Source organism: Sinohyriopsis cumingii, chromosome 19, assembly GCF_028554795.1.
Source record: "Sinohyriopsis cumingii isolate HCF-2022 chromosome 19, ASM2855479v2, whole genome shotgun sequence".
Lineage (NCBI taxonomy): Eukaryota > Metazoa > Mollusca > Bivalvia > Unionida > Unionidae > Sinohyriopsis > Sinohyriopsis cumingii.
Window position 1 is genome coordinate 60,851,470 of NC_142979.1, and position 27,446 is coordinate 60,878,915.

At 35.4% G+C, this 27,446-nt stretch overlaps 1 protein-coding gene across 2 annotated transcripts in view; it reads right to left on the reverse strand.

Annotated features, from left to right (window-relative positions):
• Positions 1–27,446, reverse strand: part of LOC149775804 (merlin-like) — a 109,585-nt gene that overhangs the window by 40,203 nt on the left and 41,936 nt on the right. For both annotated transcript variants that reach the window (XM_089943240.1, XM_089943241.1), the window contains exons 8-10: positions 18,130–18,243; positions 10,472–10,594; positions 228–359 (exon numbers count right to left, since the gene is read on the reverse strand). In XM_089943240.1, the coding sequence (XP_089799366.1) occupies positions 228–359; positions 10,472–10,594; positions 18,130–18,243 (369 nt within the window). The remainder of the gene's footprint in view (positions 1–227; positions 360–10,471; positions 10,595–18,129; positions 18,244–27,446) is intronic.

Genomic DNA, 27,446 nt, shown 5'->3' on the forward strand with positions numbered 1-27,446 from the left:
GTGACAACAACAAGCCTGACTATTCAGGCAAATGTCTGAAATTAGCTTTCACCAATGAAAGATGTATTCTGATATGACTGATTATCAATAAACAAATAATGTTGATAATCAACAAAGCCTGTATTCAGTTGGTATAAGCAATTCAGATGATTTTGGTAACAACCAGATCCATATACAATGAAATCCACATCAAAATCCAGAAAACTGCCATGTATATTAATCATAACCTTTATTGCTGACAGTCGTATCCTCTGTATCTCTGTCTCTGCCTCTGCAGCTTTCTGTGCCAGCAGTGAGGCCTCTTCCTGTGCAATCCTTGCCTTTTCTGCAAGCAGTTCTGCTGTCTCCTCTGACCTTACCTATCAAGAATTAAAGTCTATTAATTATATGCAATTTTTTTAAAAGGAAATTTGTTCTAAGCTCTGCCCACTTGCTCAAAGCCCTGCCCAAACTTGCTCTAAGCCTTGCCCACACTTGCTCTAAGCCCTGCCAACACTTGTTTTGCAGTGTATCAAAAATCTTGAAATTTTAGAGCCTGATTTTGCTAAGTAAATGGAAGGTATCAGAGTGAAAATTAAAGTAATTGTTTTTTCTAACTGCAAAGTAATAAATATTGCCATATTTTAGCTGAATGCATGGGAACTATCCCAAATGCTGTAAATATTCATACCAGGCTTCATTTTATAACTTTCCTATAGGTAATTGATAACATTTAAGTAAGGCTGAAAAACAGGTCTGAAGATCTATTGGAACACACTTTGATATTTCCATCAATCAACAGAACAACAACTCAAATGTAAAACAGAAGCTACAATCAGGAATGCATGTATCATGTTAACGAAATGATATAATGTGTTGATGTTTATCATGGCCAGCCATTGAATAAAACAAATTCTTCCCAACCTTAAATTTTATTTGGATCATAAAGGCTGAAATAATGGTTTTCATAATTAGTTGATGTTACCAATAATCATTACTTCAGCAGATATTTAGTTATGTTTTGATGAGAATAATTTATGTACTTGATCACATTAACATCAGGAAAACAAACTCTGCTGCCTACCAGATCCAGTCCTTCTGAGAAGATGAATCTTTTTGTCTTTTTTGACTATTGGGTATAAAAGAAAAAGGAAGAGAAGAAATTCTTATCCATTACCTCCCCTTGACCACAGCTAGGTGGCACCAGTTTTAAGCTTGAGCAATACATCAACTTGGTATGTTTACATTAGTGGGGAGGTTGGAAGCATTGTATCATAACTTGATTGAGTAGGTATTCTCAGAGAAACATAATTTACTAAACAATCTACTTTCTCTTTTGAACATATTTCTCCAATCAAACTGGTGGTAGGAGAAAGTAAAAGTAGGAGAGAATGCTGAGCATCCTAACCATACCTTTGAGAGAAGAATGGCAAGATTTTCTATCGGAAAAATAGCCTGCTCTCATAATGAAACAGCAGCACAACTGATTTTCATGTGATCTTGACAATTATACTTTGCTAAGAAGAAAATTACTTAACTCTTTTTACCGATAAATTTTACAAATGAATTTGGTGAAAGCTCTTAACTACTGACCATGAGGAGGTTGTGCGGGTGTCAAATGAGTCTGATGGTCATCTGGGCAGCAGCCACTGAACACACAAGATTCAAATCCCCTATCTGTATGCTCACTCCTGAAGAAGGCTGACTGTGCATGCCAACCAACAGCTTCTGTTATGTCTTGGATAAAAAAGTTACATTTGGAAGTGAGGGTCGCAGAGATTACTCTATTTTTATGAGCAGAAATCTTAATAAGTGATTCTAATCTTTTGAGAGTATGCCAAGCATATAACCCTCTTCAAGCACAATGATTGGGTTTGTGGGGTAATATCCTCTTTCCTGGACTTCACTGGGAGAAAAATTTGCTTTCATATTCCACCACTTTTCCGTATGTGCTTCTTTAAATGCTTGAGAGTAATGACATGATCAATGTACCTACCAAAGACTTGGAGTACGGACATGATCAATGTACCTACCAAAGACTTGGAGTACGGACATGATCAATTTACCTACCAAAGACTTGGAGTACAGACATGGTCAATGTACCTATCAAAGACTTGGAGTACAGACATGGTCAATGTACCTATCAAAGACTTGGAGTACAGACATGATCAATGTACCTACCAAAGACTTGGAGTACGGACATGGTCAATGTACCTATCAAAGACTTGGAGTAAGGACATGGTCAATGTGCCTATCAAAGACTTGGAGTACAGACATGGTCAATGTACCTATCAAAGACTTGGAGTACAGACATGATCAATGTACCTACCAAAGACTTGGAGTACAGACATGGTCAATGTACCTATCAAAAACTTGGAGTACAGACATGGTCAATGTACCTATCAAAGACTTGGAGTACAGACATGATCAATGTACCTACCAAAGACTTGGAGTACGGACATGGTCAATGTACCTATCAAAGACTTGGAGTAAGGACATGGTCAATGTGCCTATCAAAGACTTGGAGTACAGACATGGTCAATGTGCCTATCAAAGACTTGGAGTACCGACATGGTCAATGTACCTATCAAAGACTTGGAGTACAGACATGGTCAATGTGCCTATCAAAGACTTGGAGTACGGACATGGTCAATGTGCCTATCAAAGACTTGGAGTATGCACATGGTCAATGTGCCTATAAAAGACTTGGAGTATGGACATGGTCAATGTACCTATCAAAGACTTGGAGTATGGACATGGTCAATGTGCCTATAAAAGACTTGGAGTACGGACATGGTCAATGTACCTATCAAACACTCAGAGTACAGACATGGTCAATGTACCTATCAAACACTTAGAGTACGGACATGGTCAATGTACCTATCAGACTTGGCAAGTATGATGACAATGACAGCAGCCTATTCTTGACTACAAAGCCTGGTTGCATCAATCAGACCACAGAATCATAAAATCTGAACTGAAGATAGTTTGGTTCACTGAAATGGCATGTTACTTGCTCACCCCGAATGCTGAAACTAAGGATATCAGAAGCATGTAACTTGCTCACCCTGAATGCTGAAACTAAGGATATCAGAAGCATGTAACTTGCTCACCCCGCATGCTGAAACTAAGGATATCAGAAGCATGTAACTAGCTCACCCCGAATGCTGAAACTAAGGCTATCAGAAGCATGTAACTCGCTCACCCTGCATGCTGAAACTAAGGATATCAGATGCTTGTAACTTGCTTATCCTGCATGCTGAAACTAAGGATATCAGAAGCATGTAACTTGCTCATCCTGCATGCTGAAACTAAGGATATCAGAAGCATGTAACTTGCTCACCCCGCATGCTGAAACTAAGGATATCAGAAGCATGTAACTCGCTCACCCCGAACGCTGAAACTAAGGCTATCAGAAGCATGTAACTCGCTCACCCTGCATGCTGAAACTAAGAATATCAGATGCTTGTAACTTGCTCATCCTGCATGCTGAAACTAAGGATATCAGAAGCATGTAACTCGCTCACCCTGAATGCTGAAACTAAGGATATCAGAAGCATGTAACTTGCTCACCCCGCATGCTGAAACTAAGGATATCAGAAGCATGTAACTCGCTCACCCCGAACGCTGAAACTAAGGCTATCAGAAGCATGTAACTCGCTCACCCTGCATGCTGAAACTAAGGATATCAGATGCTTGTAACTTGCTCATCCTGCATGCTGAAACTAAGGATATCAGAAGCATGTAACTCGCTCACCCCGAATGCTGAAACTAAGGCTATCAGAAGCATGTAACTCGCTCACCCTGCATGCTGAAACTAAGGATATCAGATGCTTGTAACTTGCTCATCCTGCATGCTGAAACTAAGGATATCAGATGCTTGTAACTTGCTCATCGTGCATGCTGAAACTAAGGATATCAAAAGCATGTAACTTGCTCATCCTGCATGCTGAAACTAAGGATATCAGAAGCATGTTTTGTATGACAGTTGCTTCAACAAGATTCTGGCTCAAACTGATATGAACCAAGTGAGCCATGTCAACACCCATGAGAGATTCCTTTTTGGAAACTAGGTGAGGAATTATGGTCTATTCAAGTAAGCTTGGCTAGTAGGTTGGATATATCTTTATCATAACCAATATCTCCACTACCATGGTGACTGAAATCTTGGAAATCATGAAGTAGTAGACTTTGATATTACCCAGGGTTAGCTTTTCCTCCACAGATTGAAAAAGAAATGACCTTGCTGTCAAACTGATGCACAGGGACAATGTTGATGACTTTGCACCAGTATCTGAATGGTACACTCTCCACAATATACATTAAGGGTTGAGGGACTTCCAGCTCATGAGATTCTGTTCATAACTGAAGACTGAAAATCGTTTCTGCACAGCTCTCCCAACAGTCACGAGTAACAAAGGAGACAGTCAGAACAGAGATGAAATATCTGTGATTGCAGGTGTCTGAGTAGGTTCAGCTTCACTAGGAAATTCCTGGGCACGTCTGTCATTAGATCCATGAGGTTGCTGATGCAGGACTTGCTCCATCTGAGAGGAGCTATCAGAATCAGTTTGCAGTTCTGACCCCTGAATTACTGTATTAGTTTGGTGCTATGACCATGCTGGGCATGCAAAAGCCCCAAACCCCTCACAACCAATTGACAGTACATCCTGAACTCAGGCTTCTGAGTCTTGGACCAGGCAGAGGAAGCTGGGAATTTGTGTTTCCACCTTGTTGCAAAAGGTCTATTATTGGATGCATCCAAAGCATGCAAATCCAGTGAAATGTCAACTGATTAATGGACAATTCTTTTTGAAGGATTGGGCCCTTTCTTTACTGAGAGTTGACCAGGGCATTAAGCCTGTCAGGAATATGTCTGATTGGTATGGCTATATTCAACTGACAACACCAGTGCAGAAACTTCCAAACCAGAATGCATAGGTCAGGTAATTCAGTCCCCAACACCTGTTTGATGAAGTAGGTCACCACACTCAATTGTCCGACATGACAAGGACTACTTTCCTGCAGAATCAGTCTTTTTAGACAAGCAAAGCCCTCATTACAGTCTTCATTTCAAGAAAGTTGGTATGAAAAGGTCATTCCTCCAGACCCCACTTGTCAATAACTGTGTTGAAGCATGGCAACTTGTGGGCTACCCAAACGAATGAATTGGCATCTGTACCAGCCATAATTTCTAGCTGGGGTTTTTCCAGAGAGATCTCTGCTTTGAGCCAATCTTTACTTTGCCACTGACAAAGGAATAAAACTATTTCAGTGTGATCCTGACTTTGCAATTGAGTCAACTGGAAAAGAGACACTACTGGGCCAGCAAGGCCATCTGCATGAAACGATGGTCCAACAGAATCAGAACTTCTGCAGCAATGAGCAAACTGCAGAGATATATGAAATCTCTTGCTATTATACACTCTGTGTTGAATATCGACTGTCAGTTTGATAATCCATACCATGCATAAGCAAGGAAGACAAATGTTGAGATTGGTGATACACTCCATGTAATCTAAATGTGGCAGGAGATCTTTCCTGCATTTCATCAGAATAGAACTTACCATGCGTGTTTAGAAGACAGAAGAGGGTGTTGATGCAGTTGATCCCATTTGTAAAAATCCATGGACTTATGCTGAGACTAAATGAAACATAGTGTAAAACCTGTCCTAATGGTCACCTGAGTTCAGCAGTCACCGGTCACAATGGCGATTCTAATTTCTCCAGGCAAATTTCCTATTTAAATGTCATGTAATTAGAGGAAACTGTCTTTCATGGTCAGCAGCCATGTGTTTCTTAACCAAGCAGTGGTTTTATCCTGTCTTCTGTTGTTGGCAGCCATGTGTCTCATAGCCAAGCACTGGTTTCACCCTGCCTTCCACTGTCGCTGGAATATATCAGCTGTGACCACTCCAAGTATGCAAATTAATCTTCATTTGTTTTATGAACAAGGCATGGTAAATATAAATGTATTTTATGTGAATCGATAGCTGCAGGAAGCTTCTATTCATTCCCTATTCATCAAAATTCTCTCATAGAAGCAGACTCACTTTTAATATTGGTGAGTTTGAGCAGCTGCTTAATTTATCAATTGTTTGAAGTTTAAACACCTGTTTTCATGCCTAATTACAAAGGTGGCCTAACAAAAAATCAGTCCTGTGTTTCCCAATTTTGTGCAAAGTTTGGAATCAAATTAAAGGAACTTCTGAATATTGATCAAAACTTGAACACATGTGACAACGATAGGGGAATCAATGATGATGTAATGTACTTGAGGGATAAGAGTGAGGATACAGTAATCTTGTGTGGAATCATTTTATTATTTATATTTGGCTAAACAGCTACACTAAATACTACTAAATGCTAATAAGTAATACATGCAAAATAATAATAATGATACTACACATTCTAATTAAATTCTGTGCATAGTACATGTATTCATCATGAACAAGTTTAAGAGCTGAACCTGCCTTCAGAGGTCAATTGTCTACAAAAGCCAAAGTGGCTGCTGTAGACAGGTTTGACTATACTTTTCCTTGGTAGGCAAACCTAAGGAAGTTGCATGAAGTTGGGTGAATATGGACATATAAATATACATTGGTCAACTCTAGGCTTATCACAAATTCATCCCTTTTGATGGACAATCTGACTGAATGAATGAGACATTTCCATCATGAACTTTCATGCTGCAGTGTATTTATTGACATGTCAAAGGTTGAGTATTGGTCTGAGCATTCCACTGGCCTTTGACGCTACAAAGAATCTGGAATAAAACCCTGTGTGGAGAAAAAAATGAATTCATTATGCCTAATTTTGGCTTTCTCCAAATATGTCTGAACATCTGTCATGGAAGGAAAAGATGAAGGCAACTGTAAGAATGAACTATGAAGTCACTCCAAAAATGATTCTGAATCGCCCATTTGATCCAATATTAATGAAGATTACGGAATCTGGCACCAACCAGATGGCTCCCTGCCCGTTAAAAGGCTTAGGAAAGAGAAGCCTTGTTTTTATCCCTTCATTAAACTGCCTCCAAAACTGAGAAGCCTGTTGTACCCAGATATTTGACTTGGGTCAAACTGTTGCTTTTGCTGGGCAGTATTTGGTATCTTTTCACTTTGCTCACAATGATCTCTCTTTTGGGACTGATCTGGCCTGAATGTCTGAGCAGTAGGTATGGAAAAGTTGGGAGTTCATGTGCTGCCTGCCTATCTATGTATTACAGCCAAATAGTAATGGTGACCCATAGGGTGTCACACAGAGTGCCAAGGAATGTTGCAACTAGAGTGATGATGAGTGAAAACAGGCATTTTATCAAATATAAGGCTGTCAGAGCATTAGCCATAAGATGGTGTGATGCCCTCTTAATGACTTTGGCAATCTTAGCTACCAATTCTGAGGCTGAAAAACAGCGAATGATGCTAGGTCCAACACTGAAAATGTTGCTATGATATTAAGAATGAGCTTTCAGGTCACATGAAAGACCTTCTTGTCCAACTTGTCAAATAACAGGTTAGTCATATTCACCAGTGTAATGTTCTACTTTAGTGTTACAGGCTCGGTGGTTAAATCACCCAAACACATTCTACACCATTTTGACAAAAAAATGTTGCTGGTAGTTGACTTTCAGAGAAAAAGAGTTTAGAATTTCCTGGGTCAAGAATTTTATCTGACAGTCTGGATTATTTTTTATTTTCAGCAACAACAGTAGCAAGAAAGAGCAATGTTCCTCATCAACTGTCTATTAAAACCCTTATCTTATAGGCCTACCTCCTAGTTGGCAGCAGCAGGCATTTGGAAGCCAGCAACACCTGGTATATTTCTTGAGAAGCCACTTGTAAACTAAATTCAGTCTGTTCACTGTTCAATAGTTGGATCTGAGCGTCTTAAGATATGCAGGTTATCCCAACACTCATTGTGTGGGTCATCTCCATTTTGGGACTATATGCACACACACACACACACACACACACACACACACACACATATATATATATATATATATATATATATATATATATATACAGAAAAAATTTCAGGCAGTACAGATGAGGCACTGTCATCATCCATAAACGTATCACAGTATTGTATCAAATGAAAAGAGATAAATGACTTGCTGGATGAGTTCACTATGTTTTGCTGGTGTGGACATCTTTGGTAGTCATGGTTCTGATGTGATAAACCTATTTACAACTTGGTGGACTGAACAGATATATTGGTGCTTTGTCCTAGCAATATCTATTAGATTTCATGAGCTGACTCCCTTAGTATGTAATGCCAATTAACCAATAGCATGGTGCATTGTACATCGGCTGAAAATGGTGGAGACAATTGACCTAGAAAGAATACTTTGTAAGTTTAACTTCGAAAGTATGACTATGTACCAGAAGGGAAACATTACAGGTCTACTGGAGTGAAAGGTAATTGTGCAAACAGAGACTGGCAGTCGAAAATTGCTTATTTATCAGTCCAATCCCATTTAAGTTGTGTGCTCCACTTGTCTCGATCATGTAGGAATAGTGTTCAAATTTGAACAAATTAATTTTGACTGGATACGGTGGCTTGCTGCCACATCCTATGAACTTTACAGACCTAAAGCACAGAAATATCTGCTTGATAAACCAAGGTGTAGATTTGGTTATCATACTGAAACCTTGGCTAGTGATGATGTGGTATGGATAGCCAGAAAGTATGATGGACAGCCAGCTAAATAGTTGATTCAATTGCCAGCTGGGTGGAATGCACAGCTGTTGGCTGGGCAGTTGGTTGGATAGCATTTCAGATGAATTGGTCAGTCTGATCCCCATGTGTCCATGGCATTACTGTACTATACATGTATTTTTCTCATACATGAAAAAATAGTACACAAAAAACCTTAAAAAGTTTATTATCATTTTGGGGAAGAGATTGCATATGAATAATACAAGACGATCTTGGCATGGCTCCTGAAATTTTATATGTATTTTTCTCTTAAATTACAAAAAATAATGTGTAAAAAGTTTATTCAGGGATCGTGCAGGGCTTCGCTGATGTTGTGAATTGGGATTTTTCTTCCTTTCTGTATCAAATCAGGATTTTTTCCCTTTCTGTAATTATCCCTGTCATCAGATCAGAACACTTGCATCTCTATCATCCGTTGACCCTTTTTAAATTTCTGATGCATGTGTGGAAGGCAACATCACTCCACTACTACAAATGAACCCCCCACACACAAAAAACTCTTATTTGTCGGTCTATTCAATAGGCACAGAGGTAACAGTAACTACAATCGACCAAACAAGGCCAATTCCTTTTTTTAAAAAATGTACCCAGATAAAATAGTTTGCTGAAATTTCAAAGAGAAAAGAACATCTTTGAAGCACTGAATGTTATGAAACTACTAAGCGACTGGAAAAAATCAGTCTCAATCATGCAATACAATTATTTGATGTTGCCGCCACAATAAGAAACAGGTATTTGTTTGGTTCTCCAAAGCTTTCCTTTAGCAGAGACTTCAATAACACATGCACAGTTCATCAAAGAAAGCTAACTACAATCTTCAATAAAAAAAAGAACCTTTCTTTCATGGAAGTCAGTACCAAACTGAAATAAAAGCAATGAAATCTGATGGATTGTTTCATCATCCAACGTAAGTGGAACCAGTTTACTGTGATGTAAAAGTTTCCTTTTTCCAGGAAAATAATTATGCTTACGAACACTACAAATGGTGGCTTCAAAAACAAGCTTTTACCGACTTGGGACATACTGAAAAGTAAACGTGCTTCATCATTCGTTATGTGATTGTGCTATTTTTTTCACTGAATTTAGGCCTAAATGACCTGTGACAAAATTACTGAATATTTTAAATCAGTGTGTGTACATATTTTCAATGGCATTACTTGTGGATTCAATGATTCATGGGTGAGTACACAGTGATGATACTCTATTCATGTTATACATTAGACATATACATATAAATAATATACATGTATATGCACCAATTTGGGGTTCATTGAATAAAGTAAAATATTATATATATGTCTTCTCTGTTGTCACTACAGGTGTATTTCACACTTAATATGCATCAATTTAAGATGGTAACTGTGCTGGTGAAGCACATATTTATGCACCTGCATTTATTACCTAACTGCACCTCTGCAAAATTTTGGGGGTACATGCATAATTTTCTTCAGCTAACTGACCTAGTTGCTTGTAACACAGTTCAGTGTAGAACATGGTCAGGTTCTATGGCTCCCAACTACCGTATCGTAGCGGGGTCACACTGCATTTTGTCTTTTGGGGAGGGCTGCATTCCAGAGGTAGGAGAGCTTTTTCCCAATATTAATGTGATTGGGAAATGCATTCAAAGGAAAAGGATAACTAAAGTAAAATGGAAGGAGATAACCGATTCTAACAGTTAAGTCAAGAAAAAAACACATAACTGTAGATTTAATAATTAGTGGAAGGTAAGTTGAATTTTTTGGTGGGTGGGTGGGTGTATGTTACTGACCAGATTTTCCTGGGCTATCCGCACCTCATCCTGCAGCAGGGCTAGCTTTCGTTCAAGCTCCATCTTTTCTCTAAGCGCCTCCTCCTTCAGCTGTTTTTCCTTTGCCAGCCTTGCTCTCTCCCTCTGCAAAAGAACAAGTTGAATCTCTCTTATTCAGTGAATGATATTTCAGAATCCCTTCCATTTTGGGCAATAAAGTTATGCTTCTAAACTCTTAGAAGATTAAACTCTTTCCTTACAATCACCAATTTTTCAAAGTTATGAAAAAATTGTTCCATGAATACATTTTGCCCATGACCTCCCACATCCATGGCAGAGGCTCTAACCACTTGGCCATTGGAGTGGTCATTTTGAATGTCTGATCAAATAACCTACTTTCTAGCTGAATCATGATTGTCACCATGTGATGCAATACGGCAATTTTGTAAGAATTTCCCTCATCTAAATAATCTAAAAAATATCTTATAAATAAACAAATATTTAAATGGAGGAATCTAACTTAAAAGTCTGTTATTGAAAAATAAATTCTTACAAATTTAAATTTTTCATGCTTTTTTTACAATAAAAAGTGCAGTAGATTACAAATTTATTCCTCTGTTAAAAATTTATTCCAAATCAATTCCACTAAAATTAAAGTCTGCTTGTCCAAAATAACAGACTGTATTTGGCTATAGCTTGGTTTACTGTTATGTGTGACATCATTCTAGAAGTTTGCAGCAAGTATTGAAGAAATGTATTTATTATATACTCAATATTTTTCTCCATTATCTTTGACTTGTCAGAATCATGCAGTATTTCTCCATACAGCACTGCTTCATTCTTTTGTCTAAGAGTAGTAAAATGTGATGAACTACTTGTGAATGTAAACTAATTACATGTAATGTATGCTCATGTAGCAGACACTGTAGATTTTGATTTATTAGATTTGTCTTTGGATGACAATCTGTTAGGTCCATCTGAAAGTAGAGATGATAAAGCTGATGCTGTGTATGAGTTCACTGAGTAACAAAAGAAACTTTCAACCAAGCTAATGACTTAATGTGATATCTGCCATGTCCACAACAAATGTGAGACAAGCAGTACTGACAATACCATACTGATCATTTAAACATATTTTGGAACAATGCATAACCACCTTATGTTTTCGGACTGCAACAAATAATTACATTTTTTGTCGTCCCAATACATATTAAATTCTTTAATTAGGTTTCCGAAAACATACAGGTGAAGATAGATTTATTACCCCCCATGCCTATTTTGTCTATTTGATACATGTCCATCCACCAGAAAACACAGCCATACATGTAATAGAGCCACAATTGTGTGCGTATTTTCCAAAAGAACTGCCATATTAGTAATCTTGCAATCCACAGTTTAACCATCTGCTAATCAGTGATCATTAAAATCTACATTACAAACGCACGCATGTGTGTTCAGAAATAAAAGGCAGCCATCTGAATTTCATTAAAAGAGGACACGATGTACCAAACATTTAGCACCCACAATCAATATTTATCATCTACAAAGAGATTTATTACCTGTAGAACAATAACTATGTTTAAACCTTGGTATATAATGCCTCAGGGATAAAGGGGTTTGTATTTTTGCACAATACCAATGAATTTTACTAATCCATACTGACTTTCTGATGTACTGTTTAAAGTGTGTTCGGAAATAAAAGTAGCCATCTGGATATAATTAAAAGAGGACACGATGTACCGAACAGTTAGCACCCACAATCAATATTTATCATCTAAAAAGAGGTTTATTACCTGTAGAAGTACTAGAACAACAGCTATGGTTAAACTTTGGTATAAAATGCCTCAAGGATAAGGGGTTTGTTTTGTTGCACAATGCCAATGAATTTTACTAATCCATACTGACTTTCTGATGTATTGTTTAATGATATAAAGCAGGGGTCATGGTTTCTAATCAAAGCCATAACTGTCACACCTGTCTGAAGTGGTTTCATGTGTAACGTCTTGAACATAAGAGTGCTTCACCCGGTTCTGTACATGGTCACTATGAACATTATACATTAATGCAAAAGCCGGATATCGTTAACCATGCAAAACTTCTGGGAATTAGACCTACAGCGTAAAAATTCAAGATTCCAAAATCCACAGTGAGTACCTGGATAAAAATTGACTTTTCTGCTGATCTGAACTTGAACGGACATTTGCCTAAGTGTGGACGACCCATTTCATATGGACAAGCTATGGATGATAAGATAGCTCAATGGGTGCTCACTGAGCGCGACTTACAAATTCCAGTAAATGTTGAGGGAATATGTATATATACCAAGGAGCTTGTCTCAACAGTGTGTGTGTGTGTGTGTGTGTGTGTGTGTGTGTGTGTGTGTGTGTGTGTGTGTGTGTGTGTGTGTGTGTGTGTGTGTGTGTGTGTGTGTGTGTGTGTGTGTGTGTGCGCGCACGCGCATGTGCGTACATACGTATGTATGCAGATAGTTTGATAGATTGATGTTACAGAGATAGATAAACATTTTTATATTAAGCCATACACAATGTTTTTGTTATAATGATATGCCACTTCCCTACATATAAACTGTATGTTGTTTTTGTTATAATGATATACCACTTCCCTACATACAAACTGTATGTTGTTTTTGTTATAATAATAAACCACTTCCCTACATAAAAATTCTATGTTTTTTGTTATAATGATATGCCACTTCCCTACATATAAACTGTGTTTTTTGTTATAATGATATGCCACTTCCCTACATATAAATTCTATGTTTTTTGTTATAATGATATGCCACTTCCCTACATATAAATTCTATGTTTTTTGTTATAATGATACGCCACTTCCCTACATATAAATTCCATGTTTTTGTTATAATGATATGCCACTTCCCTACATATAAATTCTATGTTTTTTGTTATAATGATGCCACTTCCCTACATATAAATTCTCTGTTTTTTGTTATAATGATATGCCACTTCCCTACATATAAATTCTCTGTTTTTTGTTATAATGATATGCCACTTCCCTACATATAAATTCTCTGTTTTTTGTTATAATGATATGCCACTTCCCTACATATAAATTCTATGTTTTTGTTATAATGATATGCCACTTCCCTACATATAAATTCTATGTTTTTTGTTATAATGATATGCCACTTCCCTACATATAAATTCTGTTTTTTGTTATAATGATACACCACTTCCTTACATATAAATTCTATGTTTTTGTTATAATGATATGCCACTTCCCTACATATAAATTCTATGCTTTTTGTTATAATGATATGCCACTTCCCTACATATAAACTCTGTTTTTTGTCATTATGATATGCCACTTCCCTACATATAAACTGTATGTTTTTTGTTATAATGATATGCCACTTCCCTACATATAAATTCTATGTTTTTGTTATAATGATACGCCACTTCCCTACATATAAATTCTGTTTTTTGTTATAATGATATGCCACTTCCCTACATATAAATTCTGTTTTTTGTTATAATGATATGCCACTTCCCTACATATAAACTGGATGTTTTTTGTTATAATGATATGCCACTTCCCTACATATAAATTCTGATTTTTGTTATAATGATATGCCACTTCCCTACATATAAATTCTGTTTTTTGTTATAATGATACACCACTTCCCTACATATAAACTATGTTTTTTGTTATAATGATACGCCACTTCCCTACATATAAACTGTATGTTTTTTGTTATAATGATATGTCACTTCCCTACATATAAATTCTATGTTTTTTGTTATAATGATACACCACTTCCCTACATATAAATTCTATGTTTTTGTTATAATGATATGACACTTCCCTAGATATAAACTCTATGTTTTTTGTTATAATGATATGCCACTTCCCTACATATAAATTCTATGTTTTTTGTTATAATGATATGCCACTTCCCTACATATAAACTCTCTTTTTTGTTATAATGATACGCCACTTCCCTACATATAAACTGTATGTTTTTTGTTATAATGATATGCCACTTCCCTACATATAAATTCTGATTTTTGTTATAATGATATGCCACTTCCCTACATATAAATTCTGTTTTCTGTTATAATGATACACCACTTCCCTACATATAAACTGTATGTTTTTTGTTATAATGATACGCCACTTCCCTACATATATAAACTGTATGTTTTTTGTTATAATGATATGCCACTTTCCTACATATAAATTCTGTGTTTTTTGTTATAATGATACACCACTTCCCTACATATAAATTCTATGTTTTTGTTATAATGATATACCACTTCCCTACATATAAACTGTATGTTTTTGTTATAATGATACACCACTTCCCTACATATAAATTCTATGTTTTTTGTTATAATGATATGCCACTTCCCCACATATAAATTCTGTTTTTTTGTTATAATGATATGCCACTTCCCTACATATAAACTGTGTTTTTTGTTATAATGATATGCCACTTCCCTACATATAAATTCTGATTTTTGTTATAATGATATGCCACTTCCCTACATATAAATTCTGTTTTTTGTTATAATGATACACCACTTCCCTACATATAAACTGTATGTTTTTTGTTATAATGATATGCCACTTCCCTACATATAAACTGTATGTTTTTTGTTATAATGATATGCCACTTCCCTGCATATAAATTCTATGTTTTTTGTTATAATGATGCACCACTTCCCTACATATAAATTCTATGTTTTTGTTATAATGATATGCCACTTCCCTAGATATAAACTCTATGTTTTTTGTTATAATGATATGCCACTTCCCTACATATAAATTCTAGGTTTTTGTTATAATGATATGCCACTTCCCTACATATAAACTGTATGTTTTTGTTATAATGATACACAACTTCCCTACATATAAATTCTATGTTTCTTGTTATAATGATACACCACTTCCCTACATATAAACTCTATGTTTTTTGTTATAATGATACGCCACTTCCCTACATATAAACTGTATGTTTTTTGTTATAATGATATGTCACTTCCCTACATATAAATTCTATGTTTTTTGTTATAATGATACACCACTTCCCTACATATAAATTCTATGTTTTTGTTATAATGATATGACACTTCCCTAGATATAAACTCTATGTTTTTTGTTATAATGATATGCCACTTCCCTACATATAAATTCTATGTTTTTTGTTGTAATGATATGCCACTTCCCTACATATAAACTGTATGTTTTTTGTTATAATGATATGCCACTTCCCTACATATAAACTGTATGTTTTTTGTTATAATGATATGCCACTTCCCTACATATAAATTCTGTGTTTTTTGTTATAATGATACACCACTTCCCTACATATAAATTCTATGTTTTTGTTATAATGATATACCACTTCCCTACATATAAACTGTATGTTTTTGTTATAATGATACATCACTTCCCTACATATAAATTCTATGTTTTTTGTTATAATGATATGCCACTTCCCTACATATAAACTGTGTTTTTTGTTATAATGATATGCCACTTCCCTACATATAAATTCTGATTTTTGTTATAATGATATGCCACTTCCCTACATATAAATTCTGTTTTTTGTTATAATGATACACCACTTCCCTACATATAAACTGTATGATTTTTGTTATAATGATATGCCACTTCCCTACATATAAACTGTATGTTTTTTGTTATAATGATATGCCACTTCCCTGCATATAAATTCTATGTTTTTTGTTATAATGATGCACCACTTCCCTACATATAAATTCTATGTTTTTGTTATAATGATATGCCACTTCCCTAGATATAAACTCTATGTTTTTTGTTATAATGATATGCCACTTCCCTATATATAAATTCTATGTTTTTGTTATAATGATATGCCACTTCCCTACATATAAACTGTATGTTTTTGTTATATTGATACACAACTTCCCTACATATAAATTCTATGTTTCTTGTTATAATGATACACCACTTCCCTACATATAAACTCTATGTTTTTTGTTATAATGATACACCACTTCCCTACATATAAATTCTATGTTTTTTGTTATAATGATACACCACTTCCCTACATATAAACTCTATGTTGTTTTTTGTTATAATGATACACCACTTCCCTACATATAAACTGTATGTTTTTGTTATAATGATACACAACTTCCCTACATATAAATTCTATGTTTTTGTTATAATGATATGCCACTTCCCTACATATAAACTGTATGTTTTTGTTATAATGATACACCACTTCCCTACATATAAACTCTATGTTGTTTTTTGTTATAATGATACACCACTTCCCTACATATAAACTGTATGTTTTTGTTATAATGATATGCCACTTCCCTACATATAAACTGCATGTTTTTGTTATAATGATACACCACTTCCCTACATATAAATTCTATGTTTTTGTTATAATGATACACAACTTTCCTACATATAAATTCTATGTTTTTTGTTATAATGATACACCACTTCCCTACATATAAATTCTATGTTTTTTGTTATAATGATACACCACTTCCCTACATATAAATTCTATGTTTTTTGTTATAATGATATGCCACTTCCCTAGATATAAACTGTATGTTTTTGTTATAATGATACACCAATTCCCTACATAAAAATTCTATGTTGTTTGTTATAATGATACACCACTTCCCTACATATAAATTCTATGTTTTTTGTTATAATGATATGCCACTTCCCTAGATATAAACTGTATGTTTTTGTTATAATGATACGCCACTTCCCTACATATAAACTCTATGTTTTTTGTTATAATGATACGCCACTTCCCTACATATAAACTGTTTTTTGTTATAATGATATGCCACTTCCCTACATATAAACTGTTTTTTGTTATAATGATATGCCACTTCCCTACATATAAACTGTGTTTTTTGTTATAATGATATGCCACTTCCCTACATATAAACTGTATGTTTTTGTTATAATGATACACCACTTCCCTACATATAAATTCTATGTTTTTGTTATAATGATATGCCACTTCCTAGACATAAATTCTATGTTTTTTGTTATAATGATACACCACTTCCCTACATATAAATTCTATGTTTTTTGTTATAATGATACACCACTTCCCTACATATAAATTCTATGTTTTTTGTTATAATGATATGCCACTTCCCTAGATATAAACTGTATGTTTTTGTTATAATGATACACCAATTCCCTACATAAAAATTCTCTGTTTTTTGTTATAATGATACACCACTTCCCTACATATAAATTCTATGTTTTTTGTTATAATGATATGCCACTTCCCTAGATATAAACTGTATGTTTTTGTTATAATGATACGCCACTTCCCTACATATAAACTCTGTTTTTTGTTATAATGATACGCCACTTCCCTACATATAAACTGTTTTTTGTTATAATGATACGCCACTTCCCTACATATAAACTGTTTTTTGTTATAATGATATGCCACTTCCCTACATATAAACTGTTTTTTTTGTTATAATGATATGCCACTTCCCTACATATAAACTCTGTGTTTTTGTTATAATGATACACCACTTCCCTACACATAAACTGTATGTTTTTGTTATAATGATACACCACTTCCCTACATATAAATTCTATGCTTTCACTATAATGATATGCCACTTCCCTACATGTTTTTGTTATAATGATAAACATACCAGTTTTCTGGCTTTCTCTTCCCTGGCCTGAGCCTTCATCTGCTGTACCTCCATTGTGTCAGGTTTCCTTCTCCTCATAAACAACTCATGGTTCCCAACACACAATTCTAAAATCTGAAGAAAGAAAAGAACATTATTCCTTAACTGTTTCTGTTTCTTTTTGACGGTTTTAACTGTACTTTTAATACATTACTGGCCGTATTGGTTGTAGAAATGGGAACTAAGTGCCTTTCCTCAGGATATACTGAGCAGCTAATCCAGACTGGTCTGGGCAGATACTGAACTCACAACCCTACCACAGTTCCCACTTGTTTTAAGTTTGAAAACAGCACAATTCCTGATTTGTGACACATAGCTTTAAAATCTGAAATGAATGCAACTGAAAAAGATTATATTTTACAGAGTTTTTCAAAGAAGTTTAAAAAATAGTTATTCTACTGCAATGTTAGAAAGGGTTAGGTACTATAAGGCCCCAAAATGTATGAATTTTTCATAAAGTAGTTGCTCTGTGCATACCATGGCAAAAAGTATCAACCTCTGAAAACCTTAAAATTGCAACTAATGTTTAATAATCATTTAGATATGACATCATATGTTCATACTCATGACATCATACGTCCATGCTTACTACATCATGCATTCATACTCATGCCATCATGCATTCATACTCATGCCATCATGCATTCATACTCATGCCATCATGCATTCATACTCATGCCATCATATGTTTATACTCATGCCATCATGCATTCATACTCATGCCATCATGCATTCATACTCATGCCATATGTTTATACTCATGCCATCATACATTCATACTCATGACATCATGCAATAATACTAACTACATCATATATTCATACTCATGCCATCATACATTCATACTCATGCCATCATCCATTCATACTCATGCCATCATGCATTCATACTCATGACATCATATATTCATACTCATGACATCATCTTTGGCAATACCTATTTGTGCCCAAACTGGAGTTATTGTTTTAAAAATCCAGTAGTCCACTTCCTGCAACTAATTTCATATTTGTACAGAATACAAAAAGTATGCATGAATAACCTAATGCTAATATTTTGTTTTGGTTGTATAATGTGGACCCTGTAAAGAACCAGGACAATTTAAGTCCATTAGCCTGGTACCTTGCATCCATTCATTTAAGGCTAATGCAAAGTACTTCAGCAGTAATAAATGTCGAATCAGTCATCTGTAAACTTTCCAGTTATGTTATATGTGCTAGCTTTGTTTTTGTTGTTGCTATGGGGTTTAACGCCATTTTTCAGCACACAATTGGCTATACTTGGCGCCCAGTATTAATGGTGGAGGAAAAACCCAGGAAAACCCCAGAAAGAACCACCGACCCACGAAAAACTACTGGCAAGCTTTCTCCCATACCCACATTGGCCGAATCCTAGACTCAAACCCATGCAGACAGAGGTGAGATGGCAGTGATCCATAACAGAGAGCACTTTAGACCACTTGGGGCCCCATGTGCTAGCTTTGTAATTTATCTGAATGTTTCATATTGTTATGTATATTTAATTTATATCTGATTTAATTTAATTGTTTGCTTGTTAGTTTTAATTTTTTTTACTCCATTACATACTATTGTAATGTAATTTTATTTATTGGATTTGACAGTTTCCAGAAATTCATTTTCCAGAAATTTAGTTCAGTTTTTTGTAAACACTAATAATAGAACTTTATATCTAATGCTGACCAAGTTTCTGACCTTGACCCATGAGTTGAAGTAAACTTTTTTGAAAATTAAAAAAAAAATTCTTTCTTAGAGTAGATTTATATACTGAAATTGAGGCCATACTTGAAGTACATGACAAATAACATTTAGCAATTATTTCAAAACTCTGGTTTTACCGGAAGGTTGACCCTCATCCAGGCATCTGTTTTGCACAGTAGCCAGATTTAATATTGATGTATTGAGAATAATTTTACTCTTGCCTTAACCCTGAAGATGTTCAGGTGGTTGTTGTTGTGACTAGTTCGAGCTTAATTCTGATTATTTTTCTTCAGATTATTTGGATTATACGAGATTGTTTTTCCTGGAAATACTTGTGCTCTAAATTAATTCTTGGGCAAGAAGAGTTATAGAAATTTACACCAAATTTAAACACTGGAATGTTATTTTCTGTAATTCAACAAAGAACTGTTGACACATCAGTACTACACTGACCACAGCATACATCATTGCCTTCCATTTTGGATTTCATCGGGAATCAAACTCAATTTCATTAGAACATTTTATTACTATGACTTCTATTTCTTAATTATTGGAGTATTTTTGGACTTGATTCATAAAACTGTTAAGTTCTTTTTCTAATTTTTACCTTGTTTTTCTAGGGAAATAAATTATTTGTTAAAGTTTACAAAGCTTGTTGTCTTCACTCTTTTCTTGTTACTGTATGAAAGAGCCTAAACACGTAACATGGCATACATACAAGGGCAATGTAAAATGAAAGCAATGCCAATAGCCAGATATATCAAAAGGTATGTAAAATGAAGGTAATGACAACAGCCAGCTATAACAAAAGGTATGTAAAATGAAGGTAATGACAACAGCCAGCTATAACAAAAGGTATGTAAAATGAAGGTAATGACAACAGCCAGATATAACAAAAGGTATGTAAAATGAAGGTAATGACAACAGCCAGCTATAACAAAAGGTATGTAAAATGAAAATAATGACAACAGCCAGCTATAACAAAAGGTATGTAAAATGAAAGCAATGACAACAGTCAACTATAACAAAAGGTATGTAAAATGAAAGTAATGACCATAGCCAGAGGCAGTATGTGGGTTAAACTGTTCTCCATATCTGCCTGTATATACTGGGTTTGATTTACTGGATAACAGATTGTCTTCTGGTGACCATCATGTACATGTTGTGATCAAGACCCTATGATCCCTTGTGTATGGCCTAGTCTGGTCGAAACGGACGTAAGTCATCCATGTGGGGAGAACATCATCTGATTCATTATGTTGGGCTGTCTGATCCACATAACTGGTCTATGCATCTTCTGTGCGAGAGGATGCTTTGTTCTTTCTCTTGTTATTTAATGACAGAGTCAAACCCTGAAGTGTCCTGGTGATGACCTATTCCCATTGTGACAGCAATTGAAAGTAGAGTCTTCTGTAGACAATTTTCACCTGATGTCAGAACTGTAGACCTGGTAGGTGATGTAGAGAAACAATGACAGAAGTCCAATGGGATTGGGTGGTAAACTTCAGATCAAGCCTGCAAGATGGGGTTTCACTCATCCAGTAAAAAGGAGGGAACTTCAAATTCAATATCACCATTAACAGATTCAGATAGTGAAATCAATGTCTCCTGCACTACCTGCAAAGTAGTTGGTGGAGAATGTCAATGATAGCCCCACTACACTTGCAACACTGATGGGTAAAATCCCATTACTTTATAAGTTTCTAGGGTGGCAGAGGTTTGTTGTTGTTGTTGTAGGGTTTAATGCCATTTTTCAGCACACGATAGGCTATACATGGCTGCCAGTATTAATGGTGGAGGAAGAACCCGGGAAAACCCCAGAAAGAACCACCGACCCACGAGAAGCTACTGGCAAGCTTTCTCACATACCCACATTAGCCTAATCCAAGACTTGAACCCACGCAGACAGAGGTGAAATGACAGTGATCCGTAACGTAGTGCGCTTTAGACCACTCGGGGCCCAGCAGAGGTTTGAGGGCTAGTGAAAAAACATCTCATGAAAAGTGAGGCGGCCCCAATAAGGACACTGTACACCAGAAGTGTTTTGAGATACCATGCAGGTACGATAGAAACTATGTCTTACAAAGGAAGTGCCTAGCAGCACTATATGGCCAGACTGATCTAACAGAATGCCTCTATAGACTGGGCATCATCCGCAAGATGATTCATGAAGAGCTTGGGAGTACTATGCAAGTTATGGAACTAGACAAGTTCATTTTTGACTGAGACTGTATGATCGATTATGGTCATGACCCATTGTGATCTGATTATATGGCCAAGTCTGGTCATGGAGGAACATGGCCAACTTGGCCTATATGACAGTGTGCAATTCTTTTAGTTGAGATGGGATTTGGGATGCTTGATCCATGTATCCAGTCCATAATTCAGATATGGAAGACTGTAACTGATACTTATTGCAGCTCTCCATCTTGCTGCCCTTGTGTGCAATATGATGTTTTTGTCTCCTACATTATGATTAACTTCTATCCATAATATGCAAGTCCAACATGTATTCAAGGGGTGACAACCAGATACACTATGGATGTTGAGTGGCTGTCAGACTGGTCTTGCCCATGGTATAAATCTGCAAGACACAATTGAGCAGACCCTATATACACAGTGTAGTGAGTGTCCTGCTTTATGAACATATGAGCATCTGTGCAGAGTTACCCATGATGATAAAAAAGTACTGTAAAGGGATGAATGTGATCTGTACAGATAGAATTTGAGCATAGATATGAATATTTAGAAAGTGGATGTTAAATAATCAATTCTATTCACTGTTTAACCTTAGGTAGGCCAATTGATTGCCTATAGAGATAAACATCACCAAGCATCACTAACAGTAACATGCATGAGCTGGACGCTGCTGAGTAAACCATGTATAGAAAACTTTCCTGTACTTATCCAACCAGAGTGGAAGTTGTACAGTAGTATAAACAAGTTTATATATTGCACACGGAAACCTGCACATAAAAAGGAACTCAAGCACCGTAATTGATACTTATGAAGTAGGTGTGCCAATATCCATTATGAGACAATTTAACCTGTAGGAACAGACCCAATGATATTCTATACAGGTAAAGTCAATCAAGTGTCATGTATACAACTATGAATTAGTGGCAATGAAGTGTCAATATATCATATCAATTTACAATACAATATGACCTGTAGGAATGCTCAATTGTGACCTGTACAGGAAAATTCAGTGTACCTGTCTTTTTTAACACAGGGTGGGTGCAGAGCTATACTTATGATGTCGCATCTGGAATCAGTAATAGCAGATGATCTAATAAAGCAATGAAGCATACAGTTATAATTTAATTTACCATACTAACTGTAGGAAAGCTTAAGGGTGGCCTGTCCAGGTAAAATCATTAAAGCTTGGTGCCAGGACATTAAGAATACCTTGGTATAGAAAACTCACCTGTATGTAACTGGTCGTAATAGAATTATGCATATATAATGAGTTTTATATAGGGAGAGAGACTTGCACTCATATAAAAAAAAAAATTTTATAGACTGAACTTATTGTGAAGGGATATAGGCTACCCATGCAAGTAACTAAATGCTTTTCAATGTGAGAAGACAACAAAGTGTTAGGAAATTGTAAATACTTTCTTGACATAGGAAGAGAGAAAAGTTGGAAATACAGATGGAGTATACATTCCTTAGGATTGAAAAGACACCTCCAATTTGCAAAGGTATATCTTCCAATGTTGATTCTGGCTTTTGAGAGGTCTCTCGTGGTAAAAGCATGCTTCCTAGCATGAGCAAAAGTAGTAACTGAGATATTCACAGGATTTGGCACCAATCCCTGTACCAAGGGGTGATCACTCTGCCTGACTACCACCAAGGTGGGCAGATAACTTTTAGCTTCTTTAAAGCTAAAAGTGTTATCTGGGAGGGCTGGATTTATGAGGCAGTAGTAGTTCTCATAAGGTATTATGATTTGGTAACATACTTACTGAAGAAATTATGGGAAGTGACATAGAATTAAGTTTGTAAACTTTAAGTCAACCTTGATATCAGTCAGAGAATACCCTGCAGTATACTATTTGCTCAGTAGCAGAAATGTTCTTCTTTCTTCAACATTTTTGTCACTGTCATTCACCTTTGTTTTGTTACCTGCATACATCTGCATGTCTCTGAAAGTGCAGCTGAAGATCATTTTATAAAATGCTATTTTGTGTCTAGATCATCGTAACATTTATTGACAGGTTTAAAAAAAACAAAAATGTGATAAGAAATTATTCAGAACTTTTAAAACAACACACACACATGCAGTACCACAGCGTAGTCATTTTGCAAACAAAAGAATGCTACTTTTCCAACTGTCTTCCTAATGAATTGCAAATGAATATAGTAATCTTGAAACAGAAATATTTTTAAGCAGAAAATTAATAAGACTGCATGATGTCATTGAATTATTATTAACATCATGTCAGGAAAACCCATTTTTAATGCTTATGCCCAAAATATTTTGACTGAAATTGACAAATATTATTGAATTTGCAAAAGCAAGGCCTGATGAGTCTTCATAGACAAAATGGTGAACTTTCATAATAAGGCAAAACTTGTTGCTTACAGTACCTACCCCTTATGTCATTTTGTCTGAAAACAAAATGTCACTGACAAAACAACTTGTAGTAATTACTATATAAAAATTATACGGAGAAAACATCCATGCTCTGAAGAATCAAGTTAAATTTGCTATCAGGAGCATTCATAAACTATTTTAAAAATTACAATTTTAACCCATCAGTGAATGTAATTAACTTTCTGTAGCATTTTCACATCTCAATTTTAGCATGGAGCAGCATCATGCCCTTGCACACCAGACCCTTTTTAAAACATCTTCTAAATACCATGCAATTTTACTAAGGGCCATGCCACCCTTATGCCAACTTTTAGTGACTCATGTTGGTCCCTTCAGCTTCTCAGGTCATATTAACTGGTCCCTTTCATCTCATTTATAATTTAACAAGAAGGTTACCAGACTACAATTTAACACTTAACCCCCAGGTAAAGGTTGTATCAAAAGTAATGGATCACATATTGCCATCATGATGCATTACTGTCAGATTTGATGTGATGATGATATAAGCAAGAAATATGACTGGCTATACCATACTGATTTGAGACACCCCTTCAAACTGCTTCCAGGCCAAAAATGAAGCACTACTACAGAACAGCATGTTTGTCAACTATACCCTCAGCATTAGTACAGTTTAATCAAAATATGTTTGTCAAATATAAATAGCTACAGTCTAAAAACTACATGCTTGACCTTGGTACAAAGTTTGGCTAAAATATCTAGAATAATTTTATCCTCCAGAAATGATTCCCATCCCTGTATTAAATATGAGGATTTAAAAAATAACCAAGAAGATTAGGTCATTTACTTCCCACAAAATGTCTGCTAGGAGACTAGATGACAGAATGATTTGTCAGATATGTCATATATGGGAAGCTTATCTTTACAAAGTATTCAGGGATTTGATTGGCATCATGAGTTTTACTCCAAAAATGAAAGTGTGAACGGTGGATATATGGCAAACGGACAAAAACATTAAAAATATTAAAATTGAATAATTGTAAAAGAAAAGGCATATCCACATCACTAGTCCAATATGTGAACCAAAAGGCACATCCCCATCACTAGTCCAATAAGTGAACCAAAAGGCAAATCTACATCACTAGTCCAATATGCGAACCAAAAGGCACATCCCCATCACTAGTCCAATATGTGAACCAAAAGGTACATCATCATCACTAGTCCAATATTGAACCAAAAGGCACATCTACATCACTAGTCCAATATGCAAACCAAAAGGCACATCTACATCACTAGTCCAATAAGTAAACCAAAAGGCACATTCCCATCACTAGTCCAATATGTGAACCAAAAGGCACATCCCCATCACTAGTCCAATATGTGAACCAAAAGGCACATCTACATCACTAGTCCAGTTTGTGTACAAAATGTACAAGAGATATCAGAACAAATTTTTGGAGTTTGCCCTTTAAACCAAAGTGTGGATACTGAAGGATGGATAGAAAAATGGACAAAAACATACAAATATAGCAACTGTAATGAAATAAAGGATATTGTGAAGCACATTGCAAAGCTCTTCTGGTGTTTTATAAAATGTTACCTTGTTGTAAAAAAATTCCTATGTAATGATGTTCCTTGTTGCAGTTAAGGCTTCATTATATCTACAGGTTACTGTTACAGTATGTATTTTAGTGTCTTTACCAATGCATGGTCTTCATTATATCCACAGGTTACTGTTACAGTATGTATTTTAGTGTCTTTACCAATGCATGGTCTTCATTATATCCACAGGTAACTGTTACAGTATCTATTTTAGTGTCTTTACCAATGCATGGTCTTCATTATATCCACAGGTTACTGTTACAGTATATATTTCAGTGTCTTTACCAATGCATGGTCTTCATTATATCCACAGGTTACTGTTACAGTATGTATTTTAGTGTCTTTACCAATGCATGGTCTTCATTATATCCACAGGTAACTGTTACAGTATCTATTTTAGTGTCTTTACCAATGCATGGTCTTCATTATATCCACAGGTTACTGTTACAGTATATATTTCAGTGTCTTTACCAATGCATGGTCTTCATTATATCCACAGGTTACTGTTACAGTATGTATTTTAGTGTCTTTACCAATGCATGGTCTTCATTATATCCACAGGTTACTGTTACAGTATATATTTTAGTGTCTTTACCAATGCATGGTCTTCATTATATCTACAGGTTACTGTTACAGTATATATTTTAGCATCTTTACCAATGCATGGTCTTCATTATATCCACAGGTTACTGTTACAGTATATATTTTAGCGTCTTTACCAATGCATGGTCTTCATTATATCTACAGGTTACTGTTACAGTATATATTTTAGTGTCTTTACCAATGCATGGTCTTCATTATATCTACAGGTTACTGTTACAGTATATATTTTAGTGTCTTTACCAATGCATGGTCTTCATTATATCTACAGGTTACTGTTACAGTATATATTTCAGTGTCTTTACCAATGCATGGTCTTCATTATATCCACAGGTTACTGTTACAGTATATATTTTAGTGTCTTTACCAATGCATGGTCTTCATTATATCCACAGGTTACTGTTACAGTATGTATTTTAGTGTCTTTACCAATGCATGGCCTTCATTATATCCACAGGTTACTGTTACAGTATATATTTCAGTGTCTTTACCAATGCATGCTCTTCATTATATCCACAGGTTACTGTTACAGTATATATTTCAGTGTCTTTACCAATGCATGCTCTTCATTATATCCACAGGTTACTGTTACAGTATATATTTCAGTGTCTTTACCAATGCATGGTCTTCATTATATCCACAGGTTACTGTTACAGTATATATTTTAGTGTCTTTACCAATGCATGGTCTTCATTATATCCACAGGTTACTGTTACAGTATATATTTCAGTGTCTTTACCAATGCATGGTCTTCATTATATCCACAGGTTACTGTTACAGTATATATTTTAGTGTCTTTACCA